The sequence below is a fragment of the Triplophysa dalaica genome, chromosome 1 (assembly GCF_015846415.1).
Source record: "Triplophysa dalaica isolate WHDGS20190420 chromosome 1, ASM1584641v1, whole genome shotgun sequence".
Taxonomy (NCBI): domain Eukaryota; kingdom Metazoa; phylum Chordata; class Actinopteri; order Cypriniformes; family Nemacheilidae; genus Triplophysa; species Triplophysa dalaica.
Genome location: NC_079542.1, coordinates 20256375 through 20272286, shown reverse-complemented (window position 1 = coordinate 20272286; position 15912 = coordinate 20256375). Strand labels below are relative to the sequence as shown.

At 38.8% G+C, this 15912-nt stretch overlaps 2 protein-coding genes across 4 annotated transcripts in view; both read left to right on the top strand.

Annotated features, from left to right (window-relative positions):
• The window catches only part of fam189a1 (family with sequence similarity 189 member A1), a 108638-nt gene extending 107808 nt beyond the window's left edge, over positions 1-830 (top strand). For both annotated transcript variants that reach the window (XM_056746243.1, XM_056746322.1), the window contains one exon: positions 83-830. In XM_056746243.1, the coding sequence (XP_056602221.1) occupies positions 83-298 (216 nt within the window). In that variant the 3' untranslated portion in view covers positions 299-830. The remainder of the gene's footprint in view (positions 1-82) is intronic.
• Positions 831-1345: 515 nt separating this feature from the next.
• golm2 (golgi membrane protein 2) lies at positions 1346-14618 on the top strand. 2 transcript variants are annotated; one of them, XM_056752222.1, is made up of 10 exons: positions 1346-3228; positions 7565-7619; positions 7851-7953; positions 8073-8163; positions 8254-8395; positions 8493-8576; positions 8730-9026; positions 9296-9421; positions 12104-12271; positions 13387-14618. In XM_056752222.1, the coding sequence occupies exons 1-10, from the start codon at positions 2902-2904 to the stop codon at positions 13461-13463; spliced, it is 1470 nt and encodes a 489-aa protein (XP_056608200.1). In that variant the 5' UTR covers positions 1346-2901; the 3' UTR covers positions 13464-14618. The 2 variants fall into 2 exon arrangements, with proteins under 2 accessions (XP_056608200.1, XP_056608207.1); XM_056752229.1 differs by lacking the exon at positions 12104-12271 and having other exon boundaries at positions 1352-3228.
• Positions 14619-15912: the final 1294 nt, after the last annotated feature.

Below are 15912 nucleotides of genomic sequence, written 5' to 3'. Positions count from 1 at the left end.
TTATATTGTCAAACTATTTGTCTCATTCTGGATGAATTAACTAAATTACATTGTGTATGTTTTGCTCCTATCCTCTTCCTAGTTAATGACACAGTCCGAGAAGATCAAGGGCAGCCCAAGGAAGCTTGCTCATGGAGACCTGCATTTACAGAGCTGTGGAGCTTTGAGTTCCCCGTCCTCATCCTTGCGCCGTTCACCTCGAGCAACCAGACAGAGGGATGTCCCTACTACGCTGGATCATCAATCGCCACATCACCCTCAAAGCCTCATCAGTGTTTGCAGAGAAACTACACTCTGACCCCCTGGACCAGAACACCTTTTCCCTTATAATACTCTGAACATGTGCCAAGGCCAAATCCTAAATCACATCAGCAGAAACTGTAGCTCTTGAAACAACAGCAAGTCAATGTGGAGCTAATGTTCCTCATATGATAAAAAAACAAGGTTCTAAAAAAGAAACACTAGAGTGTTTACCTGCAGGGGTATATATTTTTATTTTAATGTCAGAAAAAAGTAAAATATTTGTTAGAATTAAAACTGATGAATTTGCTAGTGTATTAAATAGAAGACTGGGTATGTAGTGGACCAAAGGAGAGCCGATGGATTTACCTCTTCATGAAACTGTCTATTTGATTATACAAACATTAAAATACACATTTTCTGCAAACATTGTTAAATATTGGATATATTTGGTCATTGTGTGCCACTGCAGGGCAGATAACTTTATGAAGCTGGATTATTCAGTTTACCTCAGTGTGTTATTTTTATTTTCAGTGTTGCAAAATAAAAATGTGTCTGTTTGTATTTTTCCTCAATGGACTGCTTTTATAAGCCTTTCACGTTCATTTGTTGGTTTGAGGGGAAAAAATCTTTATTAAAACCACCCAAAACTGAAAATTCTGCCAAGAATGACTCACTCTCTAGTTGTTCCAAACCTCTACAAATGTCTTTGTATGGTTTAACAAAGAGAAAGATATTTAAACGAATGCTTGTAACCAATCAGTTGTCGGCCATTGACAAGCATAGTAGGAAAAGTGACAATGGTAGTAAAAAGTGCCCAAGAATTGTTTGCTTTCCTACATTCTTCAAAATGTCTTATTTTGTGTTAAACAGAACAAAAAACGTATAAAGTATTTTTTCCTACTATGGTAGTCAATGGGGTCCAAGAACTGTTTGATCATAAGCATTTATCCAAATATCTTTCTCTGTGTTCATCAGAACAAAGAAATGTATACAGATTTGGAACCACTCGAATGTGAGTAAATGATAATAGGTGACAGGTGACGATAGATGTTTTGTGAACTATCACTTTAATAACACACCGTGCTTATTTCAAAACAATATCCCAACGAACTTCAGTGTTGAAAAACAGAGTATCATCTGTGCTGTGCAATAAAGTTTTTGTTTTTTCAGATTGGTTATCTATTCTAAGAGCCCTTGGAAATATGCACAGTGTGGTTGATTAATCACAACACTCGGTGGCGCCCAGTCGTTCTCAATACACGTTCGCCGAGGCTCTGAAAAGTACGTGATATTTGAGCTATATAAATCAATCCTAATTGTGTCTTACTGCTGGTTTATGAACGTATATTTATCTACTGAACCAAGTATCTCAGATGTAAAACAAAAGGCAATACAAACACATTTCGGTAAGCTCCCCAGAAATGCGACATTCAGACTTTTGAGCGTGTGCGTTCATTATAGCGCTGCAGACCGCGCCTTCTCTTATTATTTGAGCGTCCAATTGAATTTGACCAAAAACTAACAGTAACGTATGAAACCAATCCGATGCGGCTAGTTTACACCGTTGTATCCACTGATTGGGTATTCTGGCTGTCGATCATAGCCGTCGGTACACCTTACACGCTGGACGACTTTTTTCATATTTTTGCATAGCCGTCTAACCTGCTGGCAGTTAGATATCTACGATACCGTTACGACTCCGGTTAATAATCCATTGTCGTTTATTTATACGCGAATATAGTTCGAATATAAGGCATCTCGTTTATTCTCGCGTTTGTCAGGACCGAGGGACGCGGAAGTCTGCTGTTGACTTCTAAAAGCGAACTCTAAAGCTAGCCGTTACGTTACGTGTATGGTCCATTCAAATACGTGTTAAACGCATATTTTCTGATTGTTTATACTGTGTTGCTATATATCAGGTGCGTATATGATGCTCTTGCAGAAAACTGTAAATCTGGCCTCGCTGGCAGTGGCAAACGCGATGCTAACTGCCTGATAGCATGTGCTGTGTTGCTAATGTTAATGGATCTTTGTACAAGCTCGATCCGGTTGCGGTTCTGGTTTTTCGACTGGCTTGCATTTGTGTTTAAATGAGATCAATATCGTGTTGTTGGAGTGAAACTAGTACGCGGCGTTTACCTCACTGGTTCTCTCATCACCATATCAACGCATGACACTTTAGCGAGAGGCATGTGCTAATAGTGTTAACAGCTCATCCCCGTATTCACAAGTCTATTCATCCAACGAACGAATAAAGACGCACGATCAAGTTTTGTAGTCTCACGCGGAGGGAGGACATGTTATGGTTGTGCGCTATTAGCTCGCATCGAGTCCGGGATAGGCCACGTCGCCTGTGTGTGCGTTAATGTATTTGATCTACTGGCATTGGCGTTGCGTGAACGCAAACAAGGAAAACGCGAAATCGCCAACTGTGCGGAAGGGACACGGAGGAAACGTCAAAATTGTAGTTGTCACCAACTTCAGGACACCTCAAGGTTGCTATAAGCCGAACGGTTGAGAAACTTGTGGATATAATGCGTTTTATTTAAATACTTGACGGTCGACAACTTAGTTCGACGGTGACTACGGTAACTTACACACATTTTAACGCTCACGCAAAGCCGGTGATCGTAATCGGGGCTTCTCTTCGATTACACAATGATCGGGTTCGGCGCGAATCGACGCGGTGGTCGCCTCCCGTCTTTCATCCTGATCGCGTTTTTGGTGATTATCGTCATTGTGTCGTTTAACTACTGGAGCGTGTCCTCTAAACACGGGCGGCTGCTGGACGAGCTGGCCGAGGTGCAGACGCAGGTGAAGCGCACGGACGCGGCGCGCTCCCGCCTGGAGAAGAGAAACTCCGAGCTGATGATGCAGGTGGACTCGCACAGGAAACAGATCGAGCAGAAAGATGGAGACCACAGCGTGCTGGAGAGCAAACTGCAGGCTAGGGATGCGCTGCTGAAATCCTGCACCGACGAAAAGGTGGGTGAGAAATTGTATATGGCCTATAGGCTTGGAATACAACATGAGGGGTTCTCAATGTGCTGCTGCATTTTCAAGAACCCTCTAACAGTATTTGAGTTTAATTCCTTTAATATGAGAAACTATACAGCTGACATACCATAAAGAGGCATTATAGATTGTAGATGTGACTCCAGATACTGTCATGTCCCATATGGAGATCATTCAGGGTAAATGTTTTTTGTTTTGTCTTGGTTCTTGAAGTCTAAATGACTGGGTTACTATGTATGTCTAAGAACTTTGTCTGACATTTGCACACGCCTATTGAAGGCTGCATGGATAACACGCAAGTGATAGTTTGTGTTGTATGTGTGGCCGATGCAAATGCAGTGGTTTATCGAACTGATTATATAGAGCTAGGAAATGTAATGTTTTTATTTTTAAGGAACATTTAGTAGTATAGGAAGTACATGTTTCATTGACTAGGTTTTATCTTTTAGACGGTCAAACAGCCTCTTTAAAAAGAAAACAAAAGCATTATTCATAACCCTTTTTTAATGCAAACTAGTGTTATTAACTGTTCTCTTGTGCCTGGTCTACTTGTTGTTGTTGAGGCTTTTTCACCTTGTTTGATGTGTAAAGTCAGCAGGTTGAGGTAGCTAACATACTTATTGAAAACCCATGAAAAGTCAGTTATTTAATTTGTCTAGTAAAACTGGTACAGCTATATATATATTCCCCCAAACCATTAACATCAGTTTTTGATTGATAAAATCTATATCTGCTATGCTGCTCTTAATAGATTCAGGCCTTGGGCTTGAAGGCTGCAGGACACAGCTGAGAGCTCATGATCAGAACCCATCTGTGTGCTCCGAGCCTCTCATGCTCCCTCATGTCTCATGGGACAGCAGAATCAATTTGGCTACAGCTCTGGAACACTTTCAGGGGAAAATTACTTAAAATCTAAAGATGCCTTCATACCATTTACTGCCCTATTGCTCTGCTACTTAAGTCCGGAGTATGGTCCGGCCGTCTGCATTCGCAGGCTGTCCGAATGATGCAATATTCGTCATCAGAACTTGTGTCTTTGGTCGTCCGCACACCCCGACTGCGTGCAGCCCATTTATTGTGACCATGTGGATGTTGTGCGTACAACAGCTCATGCTCGAATAGAAGAAGAATGATACAAACCAACACGCTGAAACCACGAACAGTAAGCTAGGATACATATCCTCTCGATACTGTTTGGTTGTTATTCTTGTTGTCTTGCTGTTTGCTCGGATTGTTTGCAATGGTGAATGACTTCCTCAATCATTAATTTGGAGTGGGTCTGTAAATGATGCAATTTAGCACTGCCCTCTGACGGTATGGTAGGGCACACATACTCATCTGTATTGCGCATGTGTTTAACTCAGATGTCCATGCTTAATCCGTGATGAGTATTCTCAAGAAGATGCGTGAATGCATTTGTGCGTCAGACGGACATGGAAAGCCAATATACTCGCGGCTCTAGCTGTCAATCTACTGAACTAAAGAAAGTGACCAACTTGGCCGTCGTGTAAGGATGGTGAGGTTTCATTCATTGCGAGACATTTCAGCCTAGGCCATGTCTGTCTGAATGAATGGTGACATCAAGCATTTGTATTCAATGTACATTTGAGCACCATGTTCCTGTGTTGATCGATGCTGTGCTGCAGAAAACATGTCTCTTTACATATTCTAACACTTTCAAATAAATTATAAATAGGACAGTGTTGCAGTCTTTTATCTCTTGGAGAAATCTACTTGAAGTCATAAGAGGATCTGAAGTTTTATGGCTTTGCAGTTCTATGAAGTTGTAAACAAGAATTTTTACTGTCAAACACAATTGTTAAAATTGTTCTAATTTGCTTAAAGGGATGGTTCATCCAAAATTCTTTATCATATACTCATAGGGATGGGTACCGAGAACCGGTACATAATTGGGTCGATACCAGAGTATCGATAAGCATCCAAACAAATGATACGGTTATCTATGCTTGCGTTGTTTAATCTCTGTGTATTCGGGTGTTAAATGGCGAATTAGAGGTTGTGCCTGTCATTTTCCATCCCTGAATAATGGCCGAATGGCCGAAGTTTGCTCGCTTATGTGTGATATCTAGGGGCCATATGATCAAAATAAAAGTCCTTTAAGTTATAACATCGATTATTATTCAAATTAAAAAAAAAAGATAAGATAAGCAGTTTCGGTATCGGTAATGATAAAATCTTAACGATACCCACAGGGGCGGACTTACCATTAGGCAAATTTAGGCAATCGCCTGGGACCCCGGAGCTATCACGGACCTCCAAAGGCAAGGGGTGGACTTAACCAATTAGCCTCATTGGCAGGAACGTAGAGCTCCAAGTAATCTTCAAAATAGTCGTGATATCCTATAACGTTTACATTACTACATCTGTATGAAGGCACTGTCATTATGTATGAAGGCACCCCCATTATAGATTAGAGTGGACCATTCTATAGCACCGCACATGTGTGAGACGAGTTCGACACAAGCTAGAGAAAGTTAGCGAAGCGGCGAGACTGCCCACAGCGAGAGTGACACTATGTGGTACATTAGCTGCAAAACGAAGTTAAAGTCGCAGGGAGATAAAACGACAAAGAATCGCAACTACACCAGAGGCGAGGAAAAAAGATGATTTACAAAAGATTGTTGCCAAAGTTTCCCCACACAAACTCCACCGCTGCTCCTACAGCAGCAGGGCCTCGTACTGTACGCACTAGTACAGCAATTTTGGCAAACACAAAAACTAACACCTAATCAGTTTCACTTTTCTGTTACAGTACTTGGCTGGGTGTTGCTCAAAACAATGTATGATATTATATATAATAAAATATCCACAATTTGAATGTTGCCATTATTATAAACAACCTGGGATTTGTAATTTAGAGAATTATCAGCCATATGACTGTTTATGAAATTAGTAATAACTAATAACTTCACATTTATCACTAAATTATATTGTTATATGGTTTGTGGGAGCCTTGATGTATGAATTGATAACTTTTTTGTGAATTATGTTAAGGTATGTCCTGATCCGTCCGAAAATCATAAGCAATGCTCTGACACAGAGCCATCAGCCTCCCAGGTTGTCAAGCCCTGGTCCATTTATCTTGAGATCTTTTAAGTTTAAATTTCAATTCAGTCAAACACTTTATGTACCAAAACTTTTTCAGTAAGTTACCTTTCTTGTAGATTTGTGCTTCAAATAAATAACTTTTTTGAACAGATTGTTAGTTAATCATTTAAAAGTATCATTTTGCCCTTTATGGACATTTAAAAAAAAAGTGAACTGGTAAAACCAGTTAAATGTTAAATGCGTTAAATTCGATGTGGTTGAAAATTTAGATGCACCTGACTTTTGTGCTGGTGCATCCAAGAAAAAAAGTTAGGCGCCAGTCACCAGTGCAACAAGTTAGTCTAGAGCCCTGCCTATACTCTTTTCATATACTGGTCATACTTAATTCTTATAATTGTGTATACATCTTCTGTATACATACGATATACTTGGAAGATAATTATAAATGTCATTATATGAACTTAAATCTTCAGTACATTTTCATAATTTGCCTGTTTTAACTTTGCTGAGCATTTAAATGAACTTTAGTAAATAAATAAAGCAAATCAGTCTTAGCAGAATCAGCTATACGATATAAAATTATAATAGGAGATTGTTACCATGAAATAGATTTTTGGTCATTCCATCCACCTCTAAATCAGGCGGATATAACAAATCATAGTTATGCAATCTACTAAAAAAGCGCTTTGATGAAGTTCTGGAAGATATTTTGCTTATTGATGTATTTAAAAGAACATAATACAAAATTGCATTGTTGTACCTGTGGTACAATGTCTCCCTGCGTGCCAATGTCTCACTCAGCATACCATGTTAAATTGGTTCTTGCCACTGAAACCAACCTATGACCACTGTGGTATTCATTTAAAGGGAAGCTTGTCTCGGTCTATTAATGGAATAAACACTAGACATGTTCTTTGGTCTGTGGTTTGCTGTGTTTTCTATCTAGAAGTAATTGAGGAGCATCCAGACTTTTTTCACATCCAGTTTGGTTGGTAAAACATGGTAGTTGGCATTTTAGCATGGAAATTTAGAGAAAAAAACATCAAATCACGAAGTGTATCAAATTGATTTAAATGTTTTATTATGAACTTTTGGCTATTCAATGGTAAAATAAATGTTATTTAACCTACTTGTCAAGTTTTTTTTAAACTGAGCCACTCACTTTTATATAAATAATACATTCGCCATATTTTTTGGACTTACATGATTTTCTTTTTGTGTGTGTTTTTTTTTTTAGAATAAACTCCAAATTGATGTCAGTGACCAGATGTCAGAGATTCACAGGCTCAAGGGTAAGATGTTCACTGGAGGGTGCTGTTTCCCACTGTCTAATAACACATGATTTTGCAATCTACACATGGAGCACTTTTTTTGCTGTAATGTGTTAGTGACCATAAATTATCTTGTTGTTGCTTCCTCAATCCCAGTGATAAAATAATTTCCTAGAAGATGACACACTGAAGGCTAATATCATGGGACATTTTGGTATGGATTCTAAAAGTTTGCGTGTGTACATTTTACAGAGCAGCTAAAGGAGTTAAGACAGGAAGTCATCCGACATGAAGACCAGTTGAGGGAGGTGCGCAAAAACAGCACTAATCTGGAGAAAAAGCTGGAATATGAGAGGTGATTGTAAACACACTCACAGCTGAAAGAAGTGCTTTGTATTCACTTCCGCCGAGATGCAGTTAGATGCTTTACATAAAACCATGTCTGTCAGGCTGATCTGTGCTTGTGTTTTGCAGCTTACAGTGTGGTCGTCAGATCGCTGAGCTGAAAGCGGAATATGACGAGAGCAAGAAGAGAGTGGATGAGGAGGCAGCAAAACTCAGACAGGTGCTTTGATATGTATGAGTCACTGAAAACTCTCTTGCATGGCTGTGTTCACACACTCTTAAATGTTCTCTTTTGTCTTAATGGGTGCAGAGTTTGTTGGAAAATCGTAAAGCAGAGGCAGGGGGTCGGCAGGTGGATTTAGAACTCGACAGCAACAAAAGAAAGGAAAATGAGGATGTTGCAGAGCACCACACAGTGGCTGTGCAGCAACACGATGGCCAGGCTCTTAAAGGTAGCGGGGAAAAATAAATGTTAAACATTTGGGTTTTCAAAAAATACTTGTTACTGGTCATGATTTTTCATTGTTTTTTCCCTCTGTCATGCACAAGATGAGATTGTTAAACCTGGTAGTGATGCGGGCATGCCTGGCATTGAGGACAGTGAAGTTGGCAAGATAGACGATGCACAGTTTGGTGAGTAACAGGATCTACAACTGTAGCGTATTTCATTAAAAACTCAACTAAATGTTCAAGTTACTGTCAAAATAAGCTGCAGGATTCTTTAAATAATAGTAATATGATGCTGCATGCTATTTTAATTAAATGCACATTTAACTGCTTCTCCAGCACTAAAGAAGCCAGCCATCACACAGAAACATATGGAGCCCGCAGAGGCTGCCGCATTGCTGAAGGAGGAGAGGGCAGGGCTTGGAGCTGGTGCTCTACCAGGGGATGATTTGGCCCAAGGGCAACCTTTGGATCGACCGGACATGCCCCATGATGAAAGTCTGCGTTTAGGGAACCATGAGGGCCCCATCCAGCAGCAGGTTCCGAAGCCAATGGCTGACAAAACAATGCTGTTTGATGAGGACAATAAGATCATTAAGGCAGATGAGTTTGGGGAGCAGCGCAGACAACTGGGAGGTGAGAGGTCATGTTTTCTTTTTATCTGTGGTAATGTTGATACTTTACAAATTTGCACACATACTGAGTTTATACAATTATCTTAATATCTTTTTCATCATGTTTTTTGCATAACTTTGTGTCACAGTTTTCCATATTTAAAGTCAAACCACTTAATGTAAACAGATGCTGTACGATCACTGTTAGTCATGAAAAAAGCTAAATAACACCATTGTCATTGTGCCACATTTCGTTTCTACATTCTCACTCTTTTCTTCCTGTTTCATTAGCTCCTGAAGTTTTGAAGGCAGAGGGAGTTGGACTTCCTCCAAACCCTGCTCAGGTCCTGCCCAAACCCATTGATCCTCACAATGGCAGGGATCATGTGCCTGCTGAACATCCACGCCACCGCCAGAGTGAGTATTAAATTGTACTAGGGTGTAGTGAGCACAGTTTCTGAGTTCAACAATGAACCAAGTCAAGGATTCCGCTATAGCAGGGCTATACGTTAACATATAGCATCGGTGCTACAGAGGTTTAAAGTTTTGTAGCACAAGTATACAAATTTTGGTTCGTCACCTAAGGAGATTTATGATCAATACAGATGTTAAAATTAGGGCCATATAATTTTATTATTATATTATTTTCATATTAATACATTTTTCCATAAAAAAACTGTAGTATACTATAGTAATTATAATATAAATGTAAGTTAAAGTGTCGCCAATGTAACCGATTAAAACAAAAAGGTGCCAATGGGGTCTTACAATGTATAGAAAGAGTCTTGGAAAATGTCTTAAAAAGTATAAAATTTTGCTACATGATTCCTGTATTTACCTTGTATACCGAAATCTCATGTTGTTTTTCACAGTGTCCACCAATCAGGTTTCACATGATATCATCTTTTTGTTAGCCCGTCTCCTTCTTGTTTGACACTTATATTTCTACTGGGCCCATCTATCTTGCTCGCCACAGTTATCGTTCCAGCCTACTGCTTTATAACACATCCCAGGATTTAAAAAAGAAAAACACAGCTATGATGTGCCCTTCAAACTACACTTTTCCCAGAAATGTCTTAGGCCTTATCGGACGATACATGATGTATCACAGTTTTACTCTGGCACATGGTTTAGTGTAATAATGAGCAACCCAGTGTCAGTGACTCTGTGCAATAAATTAGACATGTCTACAAAAGTATGTTTGGGTAGTGAAGTTCCTGTCTTGGTGTGATAAAATATTTGGTGTGCTTGCAGGTGTTCAAGTGCTCAAGCTCATACATATGAGGCCCATAGCCCGAATTATATCAGAAAAATATATGAGACGTTCATAAGAAAACACTATTAAATTTATTCTTAGCGCAGACTAGGGGTGTGCGATATGACGATATTTGATCGCGAACGATTAAAATGACTGCACGATCCACTTTTTCGGAATAATCGTTATATTGTCTTATATAGTGCAAGACATGTTATATCCGTTGCTGTTCTATTGAATTCGTCCACATCCTTGCGATAGATTGCACCATGTTAACAAGCTCGTATACGTTGCTTGTGAATTTAGGAAGATTAAGTGACGCTGTTAGTGAAGATGGGGGGAAACACGGAGGAGTTAGTCCCTAAAAAAAATTCTACATCAGTAATATTGAAATGGTTTGGGTTTTCCCCAACTGACACAGCCCAAACAACAGTTATTTGCAAATGTTGCAATGAAAAGATTCGCACTTCGGAAGGCTACACAACAAACCTTTTAAACCACCTCAAAAGAAAGCAGCCGAAAGAGTATGTCGACAGTCAAATTATAAAGGGACCCCACGCGAGTAAATCTGATACGACCAAGCATCCGGAAACTACAAGGCTTAAACAAACGACTTTAACGAAAGAAGCATTTGAGAAAGGAACTCCGTATGACAGAACGAGCAAGCGCTGGAAAGATGTGACTGACGCGGTCGCATTTTACCTGGCAAAAGACATGATTCCCATAAAGACTGTGGAAAATGAGGTCTTTAAAAGACTGCTCAAAGTCGTAGTTTCACGTTATGAAATATCCAGCCGCAAATATTTTTCCTCCGCGACTATTCCACAGCTTTTCTCAGAGTGCCGCAACAAGATGCAAAATGTTACGTTTTTTGCTACAACAGCTGATTCATGGTCTTGCACTTGCATGAAATATTAGCTTGATTAAAATAATTGGTAAAGAGTATATTTTAATATGGGGATATTAGTTTGGCTGTATTGTAGCTCTGTAATTAGCAAAATAGTCTTAAAATCAACTTGAAGAAGAACCGGGATAAAATCGTGAATCATGATCTATCTAGAAAAAATCGTGATTTGAATTTTTTTCTAGATCGCCTACCCCTAGCACAGACCGATTTTTTTTTCGTAGCAAAACAGACTTTGTACAGCCCTAAGTTGTGATATTTTCAGATATTGTGAACCTCATGTTGTTCTTGTGTTACAGTCATTTGGTGGTTTCTCATTTCTCAGCTGAACTCTTCCACCTTGTAGGAATAGTTAATCTTTAGATGAAAATATTTTTTTTATTATATTTTTGGGTGAACCGTTTTGTTAATACATCACTAGACCACAATGCGGCCATTAAATTAAGGCCGTTTGTGATGTATAAAGCACAAGCAGAGTGGGCTTTGTGTGAAACAGAGATTGCAAAGTTATTATTGTTTGTCAGTAAGTTGGGTTAAATTGAAGCATTGATGTGTGTGTGTGTGAGTGTGAGTGTGTTGTGCTGATAAGTGTGCTGCCTAATTTTGCTCTCTCTGACTATAATTCCATCACACTGCAACGTTCCCCTCCCATCCAGTCCTCTTTTCTTTGTAAAGTCCTCCACCACCAACCAGCTCCATTCCTCACATGTCCTTTGGGATTCCCTTGAGCCCAAGTTCTAACCGTATACATATTATTGTCATTTTAAACTCATTTAGTATTTACTAGCATTTTTTCTTTAACTTTTCTTTACTCCCACTGTGAATGTTTCTGATCTGGCTGTTTGTTTGTTTTGTTCATGCTTTTTCTGATCCTTTTTCTTATTTCTCTTTCTTGCTGTCTTTCCTTCCTTTCTGATGGGGCCCTTCTCTGCCTCTGCAGGCCGTTTCTTTGATGAAAATGAGTCCCCTGTAGATCCGCAGCACGGCAATAAGCTGGCGGACTACAACGGGGACGATGGCAACGTGGGTGAGTATGAGGCGGACAAGCAGGCCGAGCTGGCCTACAATGAGGAAGAGGATGGTGATGGTGGGGAGGAAGACGTCCAAGGTGAGCCAGGGGGATTGCGACTGCTTTGCTATTCCGTCTCCTCTCCCCCTTCCCTGTCCTGTTGCTGTGCTGCTTATATTAAGCCACCAGTTCATTCATCATTGGCTCACACGAAGTACTGAGTAGTAACTATCAATCCCAATGTAGCCTTTTTGTCATCAATCGTAGGTTGGTTCACTGAGAGCATTTAAAGATAGAGTGTGATATCTAACGCTTTTGAGCCATGTTGTTGAGACTAAACTTCCTCCCAGCATGCCTCCATTGGGCTCTCTTGTGTGTGTCACTTTACTCTCGAGATTTAATCACTGTCTTAACTAATCAATATGCTTGTGTGTGGAACTGTTGTGTTTTCAAAGCATGTAAAATCCATCTTTCGAATGCCGTTTGGATCACACTAATGTTCTAATAAGATGCACATTTATCCAGTGAACACAACTCTTAGAGAACCATTGTCTGGTCATCTTGTTCATATTCCCAAGTTCACTTTGCAGCTCATGTGTGTGATGATGGTTAACCCATTTTCTCAGGTTACATGCACACTGCAAAGTTTGGGAAGTGACAAATGCATTTAAATGCAGAAGTCACATAAATGATTCTTGTGTGTACAAAATATAGGAGTCCCACTCAGAATTGTTTGGTTTACAATGATAAACAAAGCAATACTTTGGCTTCCTGTGCATGTAAAAAAGTAACTTGAGTATCATGAGTAAGATGATTGGTGTTGTTAATAAATATTAACAACCTAGTGAACAAATATCTACATAGGTGAGTAGTTTGCATTCCTGTTCGATCACTGTACAATTTCTCAGACATCATGTTTGAATTGCCCCTAGAATGTAGGGCTGACAGGAGGTGGATAGAGATGGTATCAAAATGAGCAAAGTGTGTCGAGACGTGCTCTGTACCTCAGTCCCAAAAGAGAGAACTGTCACATTAAAATTTGATTGTGAAGTGCCACACCCATAGAGGTGTGGCCACCATATTTCATTGCAGTGTGTACGTGGCCTCTTACTCCTTTTAGATGAAATAAAGCTCACCTAGTTGATGTTAGTTAGTTGTCATTGTCGTGAAACTTTTGTTGTTCTCTAACTTTTCATACTTGTTGTATGTTTTAGATGATGAAGACCGGGAGGCTCCAGGTGAAAGGGCTGTGGATTATGGCAAACGACATCAAGCAATTGACATGCTGTAGTTCCATCCTGAAATATCTGAAACTTCGACTTGGACGTTCCTGAAAATGAAGTAGCAAAGAGAGGGGAAAAACTCTCGGATTTCAGCTGTGATTTTGGTGTAATGTATGATTGGAGATTCAAACTATTTTATTGACTTCAGAGAAGGAGAGTCATACAGCAGTTACGGATGGGAAATTGATTGTCGCTGCTGAGACTTTTATTCAATTTAACTGCGAATGTTTGCTTACACATGACCTAATTTGAGAGGAATTTGTTTCCCCCCAGCTGTAGCACTGATCTAACAGATTTGGGATTTGGAAATGGTAAAAAATATATGTACAAATGATTTTTTATTTTCTTTTTTCTGAAATAAAACACCTTGGACTAGAGGATTTTACTGTGACAACAGTTAACATGGAAGTAATGTTTAATTCACATTATTTCAAGTGGAACATGTTGCTACAACTACTGAAAGGACCTACAATACGCAAGATTTCCTCCCCAAGAACTGCATAATAACAACTTTTGTCTGGATATTAGAAAAGACCTTCTGTAATTGCTGGAGCCAATTTTTACTGGTTCTGGATCTAAAGGAAAACTCATGTCAATACCCTCTTGTAAGGACATTATTGCATGCAAAAGACAGCCTTTGTAAATCAATCCGTAGAACAAAAAAAGCAATACGTTGTGCCACAGACTAAATCATGACAGCTGTCAGCCTGCTTCCTTTCTTACTGGTAGCCCTAGATGTACAGTAGGCATATAACAGAGGAGTCCACGTGGCAAGTGATGCTGTAGAATTCCTAAACTCTCAAATGGAAATAATGATCACAGACCTAACTTTGTTTTTTCATAATCAAGTGAAATTTGATAGGATTTGCATACTGAATGTACTCTTAAAGCTTGTGATTGTTGTGAGATCTGTCACATGGGTGTTTGGGCTATTTAACTCACAAAGCTACGCAGTGCAATCCAAGGATAACATTTAACAAAATGCTTTATATTTCCAAATAAAACTGGTTTTGTTTTGGAAAGTACAATTTTTATCACTGTGATATGACACACAGAAAGTAATGTTGAGAAAGCACGGTTCAGAAATCATGATACATATTCCCAAGCTGCTTTAGAAACAACTGACTAAATTAAAACCAATAAATGATTTCTTTATGTATACAGATACCGTCTGTTTCCATTTGGTGTTGCACTAAAATCAATCATGTTTTGTTTACCTGTGATTGTACATAGAAATGTTTTTCTTTCTTGAGATGTGTGTCTTTTGTTATTGCGTGGACTGAAATTTACTTCATTCTACAAAATAAGTACTTTCGTAAAAGGGTATAACCATGACGAACAGGGGTGTATTCTAGAAAGCTGGTTATGTGACATACCCGGGTAAGTTTAAGGGTTAGTTAGCTGATAACACCAACTTTCGGTTCCAAAAACGGAGAGAACTTTCAGGGTATGTAAGTAACCATAGCAACTTATTCTCTGAAGATATCCTGCTCTGGAGCAGGTTATGTTACAGGCTTAGTTCATTTTAAGGAAAATGACACATTTTATGTGTTTTTAATGAGTATCAAGTGATCGTGGAAGCACGTATTACGTATAATATATGATCATTTTACAGCAATGTTAAAATTACATTTCCAATATCAGCCATCGCAATTTAGCATTCAAAACTATTTTTTTATTATCTCTTTTAACCTTTTAAAGTGAAATATTCTTTAAATAAAATAATGTAAGCTGCTATTGTTAAACTTTATCTATTTATGTTAAATATTGTATATACTTTGAATTAGGCTTATTAAAACATCTCCAAATATCACTTCTTACAATTTCCAACAGTTAACGGATATTAGTATTGAAGTCGTTTAACTCCCAAGGATGCATATCATTACTCTCGTCCACTTATTAGACAACATTGATGCATTGGGTCAAGGATAGTTGTGGCCTAATGGTTAGAGAGCCAGATTTAAAAGGTTGCGAGTTTGATTTCCAGGCTGGCAGGTTTCCAAGGCTTTACTAGGTGACCCCCAATGGCATCACCATGGCATATTGTGTCACATATTTAATTATTGTTGTAATTTTAAAATCTATTTACATAAAAAGTACATAAAAAACTTGGACTTAAGGTTTTTCATACTGACTGTATTCCTTAAAATTGTCTTTCTGATCCTCAACCTCCTACAGTTTAGTATTAAAAAAGGCCTTTCTCAAGATTACAATTAGCCTTTCAGGATAGGCCGTTTCCACCTCTTTCAACAATTGTAAAGCCATGGCCTTTTAATAAACAAAGTCAAAAGAAACAATGAAAAATTTTGAAAAGCATTTGAAAGGGATATATAAAGTCTACATTATTATGTATATATGACAGTGCTAATCATTTTAAACCTCTACCTCATGTCACAGCAGACCTTCATCCTATGCTTCAAATGAATTATCAAACATAGTGAAGTGTACTGAAATGTA